Below are 15,067 nucleotides of genomic sequence, written 5' to 3'. Positions count from 1 at the left end.
TGCTACAGCCCCCTACTCATTTTTGTTGCCCTCTGCTGGATTTTTCCACATCCTTCTTGTAGTGTGAGGCCCAAAACTGGACACAGAACTCCAGATGAGGCCTCACCAATGTCGAAAATTTAAAAGGGTGGAATAACCAAAACGGTGGATAAAGGTTGGAAAAACAATTCAGCAAGAAGATTCACACCAAATGCAAGGTAGAGAGGCGTAACCATAGAGAAGCTTTATTGTCGTAACACAAACAGCAGGTATTTTCCCTGCTAATTACGCAGAAGGTGGAAGTAGCATTTCCAACCCATTTTATATCACATTTGCAAAAGCAGCGATCGCTGTAAAATCAGACAGCCACAATTTTCAAAACCTTTTGAGGTGCAAGCAAGTAGAATTGTCAAGTTCAGCTCTTTTGTAGTCACTGACTCACCAGATAGTCCAGATAATTCTAGGCAGGCAACTTCAAAGAGATCCAGAAAAACCATTAGCCAATGTGAGCTATTTGTAAGCATGATGGAAACGGCTATGTGTTCACACAACACGTCTTTAATATCATGCTAACTCGACACAATTACCCCTAATATCATATTGGTTACCCAAATCTAGCTAACACCCTGCTAAATGCTTCCAGGCCTGATACTCATTTACTCTAAGGCTCTGGCCTCTTCCCACTGCCAGATCAGTGTAAAATGCCCTTAACGTCAATGGGAATCGGCCTGAGTGTTTGGTTACCACGTGTTCTAACGCTGTGTAACGTCCCAGGACAGACACTGGTTACGGACTATGAAATACAGTGCACGTCAGTAGTGTCATGGTGGTAACATGGGCCAATCATCATCTGAGCCCAACACAATGTGATTACAATCTACGCACCCCAGGTTAGTCTGAGCTATGATAGTGATTCCTGGACACCCAGAAAAACCGAAACTCAACGTGAGAAAACAAGCCACTAACTACAACTCAAATCACAGGAGCTGCCTCTGGGGTGGCTCTGCTCTGATAGCTTTCCTGGACTATTATAATGGCAGCCTAGTGGCTTAGGTCCAGATTCTTGTTTGTGCTCACTTACACTCTGGAAATCCCTTAGACTTCTTTGTAAGTCAGGGCCAAATTTAGTGCGAGCTCTGCACTGTTCTCTGTATTCACAGGAAAGGTTAAACTTTCCACAAAGGGACACTGTGATGCAGGGGGTTAGACTCGGTGACCCTAATGGTCCCTTCTGGCCTTAAACATCGATGGATTTTCAGCCACTTCAGGCCTGAAATTTAGATGTGGTTCATTTTACAAAAATTTCAAACCCTAATCCCTACAGAAATGGATTCATGCGATTGGGAGAAGCACGTTATTCCGGGCAAAGAGTCTGGTTTGGATTTCAAGATTTCCCTGCTTTGCTGGCATCCAAACATCATCGCCTTGTGCTAGCGCGTGAGAGCCTAAGAAAGAAAGTGACTCAGTGCGCTGCAAAAAGTAAAAGGCCAGATCTTGACTTCAGTCCAGCTGGAAATAGACAAAATATTTTAACGGTGAGTGTTAGAGAGCTTATTCCTTCACTCTTACCCTTCCCTGGTCCTTCTCACATGAACAGAGAGCAACAATACCTGAAGTCCAAAGGTGCAAACAATTTGATGTGTATTGGGGTGAACTTCCAGCAAGCTTAAATCCAAGTTTTTTTTCCTTATTTTTGAATCCCAACTTACTTTCTGTTTGCCCCTAATTTATATAGTAATATCCTCAGCTAGACCTTAACCAATCATTTTACTAAAATTTACCTAACCAATTCTAATGTATTGTAACATGATTAGCTAACCAATTATATCCCACCACCCTAATTAGTTTACACCCCGAAAAATTAATTATACAGCAGAGAGAAACAATTACAGAACCAGACAGAGACCATGCAAATAAACATACAAAACAATACAGAAGTGAGGATTTCACAACTACATCTATACAGACAGAAGGGTTCTCCAGCTGTGTCTATTGATAAGTGAGTTCTTACCAGACAGAAAACTATCAAACTAAATTTCTAGGCTCCTCCCTTTCTCTGGAGGTGATAGATCGAATCACCTTCCTAACAGCCCCAAATGGCCTTATTTTAATATGACTAGTTTGGAATGTGAGGACGTGACCAGACATTTCCCAGTTTATGGCGGCTAAAGAACCAGGCCTCAGACTGTCAGAGTGAAGGCCATTACACAGACAGTAATTTTTAATTCTTTCTTTTATACCTCTATAACTAGCTAAGTGATAAGAATACACCTAAATTCTTAAAGTATAGGCCTTTGCAGACAGGCTGAATTTCTATATCCTAACAGTGAGGGTGATTAACCATTGGAATAAGTAATCAAGGGTTGTGGCGGATTCTCCAGCCCTGGAAATTTTTAAATCAAGACTGGCGGTTTCTCTAAGAGATCTGCTCTAGGAATTATCATAGAGGAGTTCTCTGGCCTGTGTTGTGCAGGAGATCAGACTTGGTCATCACAATGGTCCCTTTTGCGCTTGGAATCTATGACTCTATGAAAGTTACACTAACTTCCCGCCATATGAGGGTATGGCCCCAGCAGCTTAAATAATGAAAACTGGAGTATGTCTTAAAACCCGTGTCAGGTATTATTACTAAATAACATAGAGCAAAGTTTCGTTACACGGTATTTGTTCTGAGAGTCTCCCTCAATTTTCCCTTTGGGGCGTTTAACAGAAATTGTGGGATCAGAGACCTTTACCTCAATTTTACCCATTTCCCTACTTTAGAAAAGAATATTTGTTTTTAAAATACACCAAAGTCTGGAGATCTTTTCTGACACTTTCTTTTTTGCACTGTATTTGCACTCCCCCTCGGCTGGCTCTGATCTCCAGCTGCCATGAGATATCAGGTACGTTCCGCTTTTGTGGCTGTTGTTAATCTCTTTTCTCAGCTCCCTCCAAAGCCCTTTTCAGGACTCTTTGAGCATCTTCTGCAACTTGAGCCACAAACGTACGCAGCAATCTGCCCGTGACTCTGTAAGACGTCACTGCTGCTATCACAGTACCAATCCCTGGGATCATGCTGATGAAATACTTCGCTATCATCATAACCTGCCCTGTAGCCTCTTTCAGAAGCTTGAAAGCCTCATCTCTTGATCTATCTTTGGCCAGCGGGAATTGTATCACAGTCTTCAGCTCACCAGACTTGCCCATGGGCTTTTCAAGGGCTCTGAGGGAATAGTCGTCCAGGCCAAAGCTCTCACAGAACTTGGTCACGTTATCCACCAAGACGCCAACATCCCACCAAACAGAGAGAAATGGGAGAGGAATGGTGGCAATAGCGCCTGAGTTAAAGGCTTGTTTCCAGATCTGCTGCTCCACGGCCTCTTTCTTCCAGTTTAAGGGTTGTTCAGAGGTGCTGAGCAGGACATGAAAGATGGCATGTCTCCTGTGAGTGTCGAGTTCATTTGAAAAGGTCTCCTGAAGTCGGGGAGCATCGTGCTCCTCAAAGTCCCATCTCGACACCAGAAAAACCTGTGGGGAAAGGATGCCTGCTTTTTGCAGGTTCCTGATGCAATCGTTTCTGATTGTCTGCAGGACTGTCTCCTCCTTGACCTTCATTTTTCCTTTTCTTTCACTGCACAAGTCCACGTCCACCTTGGAGCGGACAAAGTAAAACTTCTTCCCCATCCTCTGTATCTCCTGGGCCAGGTTGGCATCCGACTCTCGGAACCGCCCTGCTGTGATAATGATGAAGAAATCATAGCGAGCAAAATCCACCTTCTCCACATATGCGTTTGCTGGATAATTTGGCGTCCCGATCCCAGGCAGGTCCCACATCATGACATTTGGGTGCTTGGGATGCGGATAAGGAGTTGGCTCCTTTGCTGATTCTGTCACCTCGGTCTCAGCTGCACCTTCGTCATCGTCAGCTAGGCTTCGGATGGCGTTGATGAAAGATGACCTGCCAGAGCCCTGTTCTCCGGTGATGGCAACGTCTAGCTTGGTATTTTTTAACAACGCGTCAGATTTCTTCACCACCGTGATGGCTTCCGCGAGGTTTCCTGCACAGACAGCAGCCTGGAATTCTTCACATTCCTCATGGGACAGACCACTAAGGTTACTGCCCCAGTCTAAAAATAAATCTGCCCAGAAACTTCTTGTACCTGCCATTTTCCTGGGGAAAGAAACACCAATTCCAGCCATGATCAGTACTTTGTGCCCAGAGACAATTTATTAACCTGCACACAGTAACCAGATAGCGATATCTCCTATTAGTGGGCACGTAAACCCACCGAGTTGTAAGAAAAGGATCTTTGGTTACAAATTGCAAGAAGTCAAATAATCTATGGATGACATCTCAGAGTGGCCAGCAGGGAAGGGTTCATTTCCACATACCCTGACTCGCAGCGCCCCAGTGTGACATTAGAGGGGCTCTGCCGCAGGGCGTGTTCTGGGTGGCAGGAGAGGCCGTGTGCCCCTCAGTGCTGACCCCAGTGCCCAGCCCAGTGCTGTGCGGCAGGGAGCAGGGGGAGGGGCTCAATCGGGTGTCATCTCCCCACCGAGTCAGTGCTGATCCTGATGTCCCAGCATGGTGCTGGGGGGGCGTTGTGCTGCACAGAACAAGGGTGGGACAGAATCCCCTCGCAGTCAGAGCTGACCTGAGGGCACCAGCACGTTGTCAGGGAGAGCTCGTCTGCAGGGACAATCCCTGGGGGGGAAATGCGGCACTTTTAAGTTTCTGAAATAACAGGAGATCTCTCCACTGCCCAAGAAACTGAACCTGGTCTGACCCTGTGATTTCGAGTCTCAACTTAATTTCCTTGGTTCTGTGGGTCTAGACTTGGGGAATAGCATGGGAGAGACTTCTGGCCTCTCTCTTTTCCCCATAAGCTGAATCCTGTGTCGAGGTCAGCTGAATTCTCAATTAACATAAGAACGGCCCGACTGGGTCAGAACAAATGTCCTTCTACCCCAGTCTCCTGTCTTCCACAGTGGCCGGCGCCAGGTGCCCAAGAGGGAATGAACAGAACAGGGAATCAGCACGTGACCCATCCCCTGTCGAGCAGCCCCAGCTTCTGGCAATCAGCACTTTATAGCTGTGGCTACACTACCGCGCTGACGGAGGTGCAGTTGTGCTGATGCAGACGCTCTGAGCTGACGGGAGAGAGCTCTCCGGTCCGGTCGGATTAATAACACCAGCAGCCCCAGCTGACAAAAACCCCTCTCATTCTCACTCCTGCTGCTGGGAAACAATGCAAATAGAAATGAGACTCTCCTTTCGGGGGTGGTATTCTGGGTTCAATCAGGGCTCTACATTCTTTTCCGAGGCCTGGGAATGGTGTAGGGTCTGGTGGGTTACAGCAGGGAGGGCGGGGAGTTCGGTCCCCTGGGTTCTGTTCCTGTCTCTGGGTCACAGCCCGTGCACCGGAAGGGGGGCGCCATGGGGCTATGGCCGTTCCACTTTTTACCAACTCCAGCAATATCTGGAGCTGGGTCTCTCCCCTGGCCCTGCCTGGATCGGGCCCCGCCCCCCGCGGACCTCCCCCCGCCGCCGCGACCCTGCCTGGAGCAGGTCTCAGCCCCTGCGTGTCCCCCGCCCCACCGCGCCCCATCCCTGCCTGAGAGAAAGCAGTGCGGGTCTCTCCCCTGCCTGCTCTGTGCTGCCGGAGGGCTCCCGGGAGAACTGCTGTCTGCTGCCACAGGGTCCTAGTGCCTGCCCCCCACTCATGGCAAGGCAGGCTGCCCTTCCCCTGAGCCTCCCCAACGCCCCAAACCCTCAGCCCCAGCCGGAGCCCTCATCCCCCCGCACCCTAATCCTCATCCCCAGCCAGAGCCCTCATCCCCCCGCACCCTGATCCTCAGCCCCAGCCAGAGCCCTCATCCCCCCGCACCCTAATCCTCAGCCCCAGCCAGAGCCCTCATCCCCCCGCACCCTGATCCTCAGCCTCAGCCAGAGCCCTCATCCCCCCGCACCCTGATCCTCAGCCTCAGCCAGAGCCCTCATCCCCCCGCACCCTAAACCTATGCCCCAGCCAGAGCCCTCATCCCCCCGCACCCTGATCCTCAGCCTCAGCCAGAGCCCTCATCCCCCTGCACCCTAATCCTCTGCCCCAGCCAGAGCCCTCATCCCCCCGCACCCTAATCCTCTGCCCCAGCCAGAGCCCTCATCCCCCCCGCACCCTAATCCTCAGCCTCAGCCGGAGCCCTCATCCCCCCGCACCCTAATCCTCAGCCCCAGCCAGAGCCCTCATCCCCCCGCACCCTAATCCTCAGCCCCAGCCAGAGCCCTCATCCCCCCGCACCCTAATCCTCATCCCCAGCCAGAGCCCTCATCCCCCCGCACCCTAATCCTCAGCCCCAGCCCTGAGCCCCCTCCTGCAACATGAACCCTTCATCACCAGCCCCACAGCCCTCACCCCACAGCCCAACCCTCTTCCCTAGCCCTGAGCCCCCTCCTGCATCATGAACCCCTCATCCTCAGCCCCACAGCCCTCACCCTGCACTCCCTCCTATCCCCAAACTCCCTCCCCCTTCCCACACACCCCTTCCTAGCCCCAAACTCCGTCCCAAAGCCTGCACCCTTCACCCCCTCCTGCACAGCCACCCCCTGCCCCAGCCCAGAGCCTGCACCCAGCACCCAAACTCCATCCCAAAGCCTGCACCCTGCACCATAATCCCCAGCCCAGGATCTGCACCCCAGACCTCCCCCGCCGAGCCCCCTCCGAGAGCCTTAGACAGGTAGGGGCGGAGTTCTGGGCACCACCAAAATTTTTACAAACTTGCCACCCATGCCCCTGCCTGGTGCACAAATAGAAACTTGTGAAATTGTTCCCCTTCCATCTGTCTCCCCCCTTGGGAGATATGCTGAGATCAGGCACTGGGCTGATTCTCCACCATGTTGGGTCATCATTTACACCACTGCAAAATGGGTCTAGAGCTGCTATTCTGGATCAATCGAGCTGCACACCCGCTTTGCACTGGTGTGATGAGTTTGCCACATGCAGGCAATGGAGAATCTTTCATCGCTCAAACAGCCTCATCTAATTTACAAGGAGCTTTGTGACAGTCTCAGGAGCTGGTCTGGATCCTGTGCTCCTGGGAACTGAAAGCAACAGGCTGAGCTGCCCCTCTCCCAGAAACGGGAGGAATCTGGGAAGTGGGGCCGGCTCTGTTCAATAGCTTCATCAACGACTTGGATATTGGCATAGAAAGGACGCTTATTAAGTTTGCAGATGATACCAAACTGGGAGGGAATGCAACTGCTTTGGAGAACAGGGTCATAATTCAAAATGATCTGGACAAATTGGAGAAATGGTCTGAGGTAAACAGGATGAAGTTTAACAAAGACAAATGCAAAGTGCTCCACTTAGGAAGGAACAATCAGTTTCACACATACAGAATGGGAAGAGACTGTCTAGGAAGGAGTATGGCAGAAAGGGATCTAGGGGTTATAGTGGACCACAAGCTAAATAGGAGTCAACAGTGTGATGCTGTTGCAGAAAAAGCAAATGTGATTCTGGGCTGCATTAACAGGTGTGTTGTGAGCAAGACACGAGAAGTCATTTTTCCACTCTACTCTGCACTGGTTAGGCCTCAGCTGGAGTATTGTGTCCAGTTCTGGGCACCGCATTTCAAGAAAGATGTGGAGAAATTGGAGAGGGTCCAGAGAAGAGGAACAAGAATGATTAAAGGTCTTGAGAACATGACCTACGAAGGAGGCTGAACGAATTGGCTTTGTTTAGTTTGGAAAAGAGAAGACTGAGAGGGGACATGATGGCAGTTTTCAGGTATCTAAAAGGATGTCATCAGGAGGAGGGAGAAAACTTGTTCACCTTAGCCTCTAAGGATAGAACAAGAAGCAATGGGCTTAAACTGCAGCAAGGGAGGTTTAGGTTGGACATTAGGAAAAAGTTCCTAACTGTCAGGGTGGTTAAACACTGGAATAAATTGCCTAGGAAGATTGTGGAATCTCCATCTCTGGAGCTATTTAAGAGCAGGTTAGATAAATGTCTATCTGGGATGGTCTAGACAGTATTTGGTCCTGCCATGAGGGCAGGGGACTGGACTCGATGACCTCTCGAGGTCCCTTCCAGTCCTAGAATCTATGAATCTATGAACTACAAACAAAATTCCTCCAGCCCTTAACTTTTGTACGGAAGCACAGGCGAGGGCCTGGCACGTGGAGCTGTTTGGCCGGCAGCCATCTGACAGCAGCTCGAAAGCTGGTCTCCCTCCCCCATGCAGGTTGATCCAATCCAAGATATAGGCTCACCCACTGTGTCTCTCATAAGTGGGGGTGGCCCTGCTATTGTGGGGAACTTTCCTGGCTTCTGCACTGCCCTGGTGGAATAGGACAGTGACAGGATCTGAGTGCTCGCCCCCTTCACCCGGAGGGTGGCCTGCCCTCAAGGGCTCCCCTTCCTCCCTCCTGTACAGTAGAGTCCTCGAAACCCCAACAAGGCTAGGCCTGGGATCCCTGGGCGGAGGGGGGGGGCTGAACCCCCAGTCTTGCCATGGTTAAATAGGCCAGGAGCTCGGGTGTCCCCACCTTGGGGTGCTCCCTGCACACTGGACACCTCCCTGACCCCTTGATCCCTGCGTTACGTTCAACTCAAATACAACTTATTGAACACCAGCTGTAAGCAAAATATGGACGAAATGGAAAGGGTTAAAGGAACAAGTAACACCCCCCCTTTGGGCACGGGGACACCACAACCCGCTGTCTCTGGCACATGAAATCAGTTCACCATCTGCTCCTCACATGTCCCAGGCCTGTCTCCCATGCCCTGCGCGAGCTGCAGTGTCACTGTGGTTCGACCCTCCTCTGGCGGCGTCACACGCCCTCAGGAGCTAGGGGACAGGACCCCTCTTCCCACCATCGGCCCCCTGGCATTTAGCATCATTTTCTTCCTTTGTCACCTTGTCCCAGGTGAAAAAATGTAAAATGAAGTCAGCGAGAGTAAGGAAACCCCCCTTTCCCTCAGTTATATCCCTCTGCTGGCCACGCCCGTGCGTTGGGTCGCTCAGACAATTCAACACAAGGGCTCCCCAGAAAAGCCTCCCCATATAATCAGACAATGGGCCGTCTCCCCTCCCCCACTGCCCCCATGTGTGGGGGTGGCTGGTCCCCAAAGCTGCCTGTGCCTAAAGCTAAAGGAAGGGGTTAGTGGGTCAAATGTGGCCAACCCCCAACAGCAAGTTCCCCTGTCCTGTGGCAGCGTCGTGGGGCAGCCGATCTGGGGACGTACCTTACGCAGCGTGTGCTGATGCACTGTCCTTCCTGGTCCTGGAGCCCCTGGTGGGTGGGGTCAGGGAACCGCTCTTTGCTGCAGGAACAAAATCATCCGTTAGGGGGAAAATCCCCAGGAATTTGCTTCAGGGGGCGAAACAAGGAGAAGGGACCGTTCCCTGCTGATTAAGTAGTTTCCTGTTTTGGTGAGGCGTGGGTCAGGGCTGAGCAGCGAGAGGATTCTTGACTCCTGGACTGGAACAGGATTCACCCCTCCCATTCTGGGAACGGAGCCTAGATGAACCCTGTCCAGTTTCTGTTATTTTCCCCGTGTGTGACCGGCTGGTGAATGTTATTTAATCAACAATTAATTTTAAAAAGGAATAAGGAAACATGGGGAAGGTTAAAGGAAACACGTCACCCCGCTCTGTGGCAGGGACCATCACAAACAGTGTCTCTGGAACGTCAGGGCAGTTCACAGTCTGTTCCTTGTAGGTCCCAGGCCTCCTTCTCAGGCCCTGGCTGTGCTGCAGAGTCACTGTGGATGGGACACTTGCAATGGTGGTGACCACACACCTCCGGGCTTTGGGTGGTGGGACCCTTCTTCCCAGCATCAGCCCTCCGTCGGGTTAAGATCCCCCTCCCAGCCTGGCCTGCAAGGGCCCTTGGCGGGGGGTGTCTTTCTGCGCTGGGCCCTTTGCCCAGGGTCCCCCCTTGGCTGGCCCCGGTTGCTCACCGCACCTGGCTCTGTGGCTGCAGCTCTGCTCCCAGCACAGGATCTGCTCTCCCTGGCCCGTGCCTCTGGCTCTGTGGCTGCAGCTCTGCTCCCAGCACAGGATCTGCTCTCCCTGGGCCGTGCCTCTGGCTCTGTGGCTGCAGCTCTGCTCCCAGCACAGGATCTGCTCCCCTGGGCCGTGCCTCTGGCTCTGTGGCTGCAGCTCTGCTCCCAGCACAGGAGCTGCTCTCCCTGGCCCGTGCCTCTGGCTCTCTGGCTGCAGCTCTGCTCCCAGCACAGGATCTGCTACCCCTGGGCCGTGCCTCTGGCTCTGTGGCTGCAGCTCTGCTCCCAGCACAGGAGCTGCTCTCCCTGGGCTGTGCCTCTGGCTCTGTGGCTGCAGCTCTGCTCCCAGCACAGGATCTGCTCTCCCTGGGCTGTGCCTCTGGCTCTGTGGCTGCAGCTCTGCTCCCAGCACAGGATCTGCTCCCCTGGGCTGTGCCTCTGGATCTGTGGCTGCAGCTCTGCTCCCAGCACAGGATATGCTCCCCTGGGCCGTGACTCTGGCTCTGTGGCTGCAGCTCTGCTCCCAGCACAGGATCTGCTCCCCTGGGCTGTGCCTCTGGCTCTGTGGCTGCAGCTCTGCTCCCAGCACAGGAGCTGCTCTCCCTGGGCTGGCTCTGGCTCTGTGGCTGCAGCTCTGCTCCCAGCACAGGAGCTGCTCTCCCTGGGCCGTGTCTCTGGCTCTGCTTCCAACTCTGACCTGCTTCCTGGGCTGTTTTTCTGCCCCCTCTGGATCTGGCCCAGCTCTGCTCCCCAGCTCAGCTTGGGCCCTTGCTCTCTCCTTAGCTCAGCCTGACTCTGTCTGACCCAGGCAATTCCAGCTCACATGAGGGATGGGACCCCCCTGGCCTCCCTCATTAGCCTGCCCGTCCTGTCATTCAAGCTGACCTGGAGCGTTGGCCTCTCCCTGTCTCCCGTGGGGACTGTCAGTCTCAGGGTCCTGATTTCCCCTCGACCCCTCCCCTTGTGGTACTGGGAGCTAGCAACCAAAACACCCCGACTGAGTGTTAGTAAGGGGATAACAGTCCCCTTACACAAGAGTTAAGGGCTGTACGAATTTTGTTTGCATGTTGGTGGCTCAGAGCCAGCCCCGCTTCCTGGATTCCTCCCATTTCTGAGAAAGGGGCAGCTCAGCCTGTTGCTTTCGGTTTCCAGGAGCACAGGAGGCAGATCGTTTCCTGAGACTTTGATGAAGCTCCCTGCAAATCAGCCAGGGCTGTTTGAGTGATGAAATATTCTCCATTCCCTGTACCTTGCAAACTCATTCACACCAACACAAAGCAGGGGAGTAGTATATACCTAGATATTATTCGTCACCCTGTCTTTTTGGACAAGTTTCCATGCTCCGTTTAGGACTTATGTCCTGCTCTCCATTCCCATTTCAGCCGGTGTCGAGGTTTGCCACCATTGGCCATTTTGAAAAAAAAATTGACTATTTTTTATGTTTGAATAGAGGGAATGTCGCCTGCTGGTGCTCTGATACATTTGGTCAATTGGTTAGAGAAAAAGGTTGAAAACAGATTGAGAGAACTTAAGGAAAAATAAAGAGTTTTGTTTTTAAAGGGTTAGTTTGGAAGAATAGAGGGAAACTACTGAAGAAAAGAAGGATTTTGGGTTACATTTAGTAAGAGGAGATGATTTTAAAGGCCTCGTTTGGCATGTTATTAAAGAATAAAAAAACTGAGATAAATTTAAAAGATGCATTAAATATAAGGGGAGGTTAAAAAAGAACAAATGCCAAAAAAGAAAATTTTGTAAAGCAGAGACTGTTTAGTGAGCACATTGTAAAAATATAGAGGTTGGTTAATAAAGAAGCATTTAGAATATTAAATATAAGGGTAGGTTAAGAAAAGAACATTTTAAAAGAGTGAAATAAAAGAGAAACATATAAAGGTAGGTTAGAAGTGAGAACAAGGCAAGAAAAGGTCACGGCTGAATCAGAGCGAGAGAGAGATCTTACCCCTGTGGCTGTTCCTGGGGAACGAGGAAGCTTCCAACACTCACAACCCCTCAGGTTATTTATCTCCACCTTTGGATCAGACCAATCAGATGCTGTTCCACAGCTGCATCATAGAATACATTTTCCTATAGGCCCAAGATTTTTAAACAAGAGCCATCTCCCTCCCCTCCCCTCATGACCCCTCCCTTTAACTGCCTTATTCTTATCTAAAAACAACAGACCCCCCCCAAGCATTTGCCCCCACCATGTAACACTTCTGCATAGGTGCTTTAATAAAGGTTAAAATCATAAGCCCTTATTAACAAACGGTTTTTAAAAGTTATCCCCCTATGTTTTAGACTAACATTGGAATTTGCTTCAGGGGGCGAAACAAGGAGAAGGGACTGTTCTCTACTGATTAAGTAGTTTCCTGTTTTGGTGAGGCGCGGGTCAGGGCTGAGCAGCGAGAGGTTTCTTGACTCCTGGACTGGAACAGGATTCACCCCTCCCATTCTGGGAACGGATCCTAGATGAACCCTGTCCAGTTTCTGTTATTTTCCCCGTGTGTGACCGGCTGGTGAATGTTATTTAATCAACAATTAATTTAAAAAAGGAATAAGGAAACATGGGGAAGGTTAAAGGAAACACATCACCCCGCTCTGTGGCAGGGACCATCACAAACAGTGTCTCTGGAATGTCAGGGCAGTTCACAGGCTGTTCCTTGTAGGTCCAGGCCTCCTTCTCAGGCCCTGGCTGTGCTGCAGAGACGCTGCGGGTGGGACACTTGCAATGGGGATGGGCACACACCTCTGGGCTTTGGGTGGTGGGACCCTTCTTCCCAGCGTCAGCCCCCCGTTGGGTTAAGATCCCCCTCCCAGCCTGGCCTGCAAGGACCCTTGGCGGGGGGTGTCTTTCTGCGCTGGGCCGTTTGCCCAGGGTCACCCCTGGGCTGGCCCCGGTTGCTCACCGCACCTGGCTCTGTGGCTGCAGCTCTGCTCCCAGCCCAGGATCTGCTCCCCTAGGCTGTGTCTCTGGCTCTGTGGCTGCAGCTCTGCTCCCAGCACAGGATCTGCTCTCCCTGGGCTGTGCCTCTGGCTCTGTGGCTGCAGCTCTGCTCCCAGCACAGGATCTGCTCCCCTGGGCCGTGTCTCTGGCTCTGTGGCTGCAGCTCTGCTCCCAGCACAGGATCTGCTCTCCCTGGGCCGTGTCTCTGGCTCTGCTTCCAACTCTGACCTGCTTCCTGGGCTGTTTTTCTGCCCCCTCTGGATCTGGCCCGGCTCTGCTCCCCAGCTCAGCTTGGGCCCCTGCTCTCCCCTTAGCTCAACCCAACTCTGTCTGACCCAGGCAATTCCAGCTCACATGAGGGATGGGACCCCCCTGGCCTCCCTCATTAGCCTGCCCGTCCTGTCATTCACTCTGACCTGGAGCGTTGGCCTCTCCCTGTCGCCCGTGGGGACTGTCAGTCTCAGGGTCCTGATTTCCCCTCGACCCCTCCCCTTGTGGTACTGGGAGCTAGCAACCAAACCCCCCCACTGAGTGTTAGTAAGGGGATAACAGTCCCCTTACACAGAGTTAAGGGCTGTAGGAATGTTGTTTGCAGGTTGGTGGCTCAGAGCCAGCCCCGCTTCCCGGCTTCCTCCCATTTCTGAGAAAGGGGCAGCTCAGCCTGTTGCTTTCGGTTTCCAGGAGCACAGGAGGCAGATCGTTTCCTGAGACTTTGATGAAGCTCCCTGCAAATCAGCCAGGGCTGTTTGAGTGATGAAATATTCTCCATTGCCTGTACCTTGCAAAGTCATTCATAGAATCATAGAATCATAGAATCGCAGGGTTGGAAGGGACCTCAGGAGGTCATCTAGTCCAACACCAACGCAAAGCAGGGGAGTAGTATATACCTAGATAGTATTCGTCACCCTGTCTTTTTGGACAAGTTTCCATGCTCCCTTTAGGACTTATGTCCTGCTCTCCATTCCCATTTCAGCCGATGTCGAGGTTTGGCACCATTGGCCATTTTGAAAAAAAAATTGACTATTTTTTATGTTTGAATAAAGGGAATGTCGCCTGCTGGTGCTCTGATACATTTGGTCAATTGGTTAGAGAAAAAGGTTGAAAACAGATTGAAAGAACTTAAGGAAAAATAAAGAGTTTTGTTTTTAAAGGGTTAGTTTGGAAGAATAGAGGGAAACTACTGAAGAAAAGAAGGATTTTGGGTTACATTTAGTAAGAGGAGATGATTTTAAAGGCCTCGTTTGGCATGTTATTAACGAATAAAAAAACTGAGATAAATTTAAAAGATGTATTAAATATAAGGGGAGGTTAAAAAAGAACAAATGCCAAAAAAGAAAATTTTGTAAAGCAGAGACTGTTTAGTGAGCACATTGTAAAAATATAGAGGTTGGTTAATAAAGAAGCATTTAGAATATTAAATATAAGGGTAGGTTAAGAAAAGAACATTTTAAAAGAGTGAAATAAAAGAGAAACATATAAAGGTAGGTTAGAAGTGAGAACAAGGCAAGAAAAGGTCACGGCTGAATCAGAGAGAGAGAGAGATCTTACCCCTGTGGCTGTTCCTGGGGAACGAGGAAGCTTCCAACACTCACAACCCCTCAGTTTATTTATCTCCACCTTTGGATCAGACCAATCAGATGCTGTTCCACAGCTGCATCATAGAATACATTTTCCTATAGGCCCAAGATTTTTAAACAAGAGCCATCTCCCTCCCCTCCCCTCATAACCCCCCCTTTAACTGCCTTATTCTTATCTAAAAACAACAGACCCCCCCACCAAGCATTTGCCCCCACCATGTAACACTTCTGCATAGGTGCTTTAATAAAGGTTAAAATCATAAGCCCTTATTAACAAACCGTTTTTAAAAGTTATCCCCCTATGTTTTAGACTAACATTGGTCATTTTTGAGTGAGGACAATTTGAAGCTGCAGCAAAGCCACTGTTAGCAAAAGCAGGACGTGAGTCAGTGGATCAGAGATAAGAAGGCTACTTCTTTCCACACTTTTTTAACAAAAGCAAGTTATAGTAAGTTTTGTAAAGGAATAAAGCTCTTTATAATCACTTGAAAAGACAAGCCTATATGAAGACACAGCGCTGGCCAGGAGCAGCCAGGAGACACCAGCAGACGGTACAGTATGATTGCTAACCATCTTTGCTA

At 50.7% G+C, this 15,067-nt stretch overlaps 1 protein-coding gene across 1 annotated transcript; it reads right to left on the bottom strand.

The window, feature by feature from the left end:
* Nucleotides 1-2,215: 2,215 nt before the first annotated feature.
* LOC123351895 (interferon-inducible GTPase 5-like) lies at nucleotides 2,216-14,466 on the bottom strand. The gene is made up of 3 exons (XM_044991579.1): nucleotides 14,458-14,466; nucleotides 9,207-9,284; nucleotides 2,216-4,132 (listed from the first exon to the last, which is right to left on the bottom strand). The coding sequence occupies exon 3, from the start codon at nucleotides 4,126-4,128 to the stop codon at nucleotides 2,890-2,892; it is 1,239 nt and encodes a 412-aa protein (XP_044847514.1). The 5' UTR covers nucleotides 4,129-4,132; nucleotides 9,207-9,284; nucleotides 14,458-14,466; the 3' UTR covers nucleotides 2,216-2,889.
* Nucleotides 14,467-15,067: the final 601 nt, after the last annotated feature.

The sequence above is a fragment of the Mauremys mutica genome, chromosome 17 (assembly GCF_020497125.1).
Source record: "Mauremys mutica isolate MM-2020 ecotype Southern chromosome 17, ASM2049712v1, whole genome shotgun sequence".
Taxonomy (NCBI): domain Eukaryota; kingdom Metazoa; phylum Chordata; order Testudines; family Geoemydidae; genus Mauremys; species Mauremys mutica.
This window is presented reverse-complemented; position numbering and strand designations above follow the sequence as displayed.

Excerpts from the sequence above, each read along its gene's own strand:
- LOC123351895 (XM_044991579.1), bottom strand. The coding sequence starts at position 4,128 with ATGGCAGGTACAAGAAGTTTCTGGGCAGATTTATTTTTAGACTGGGGC.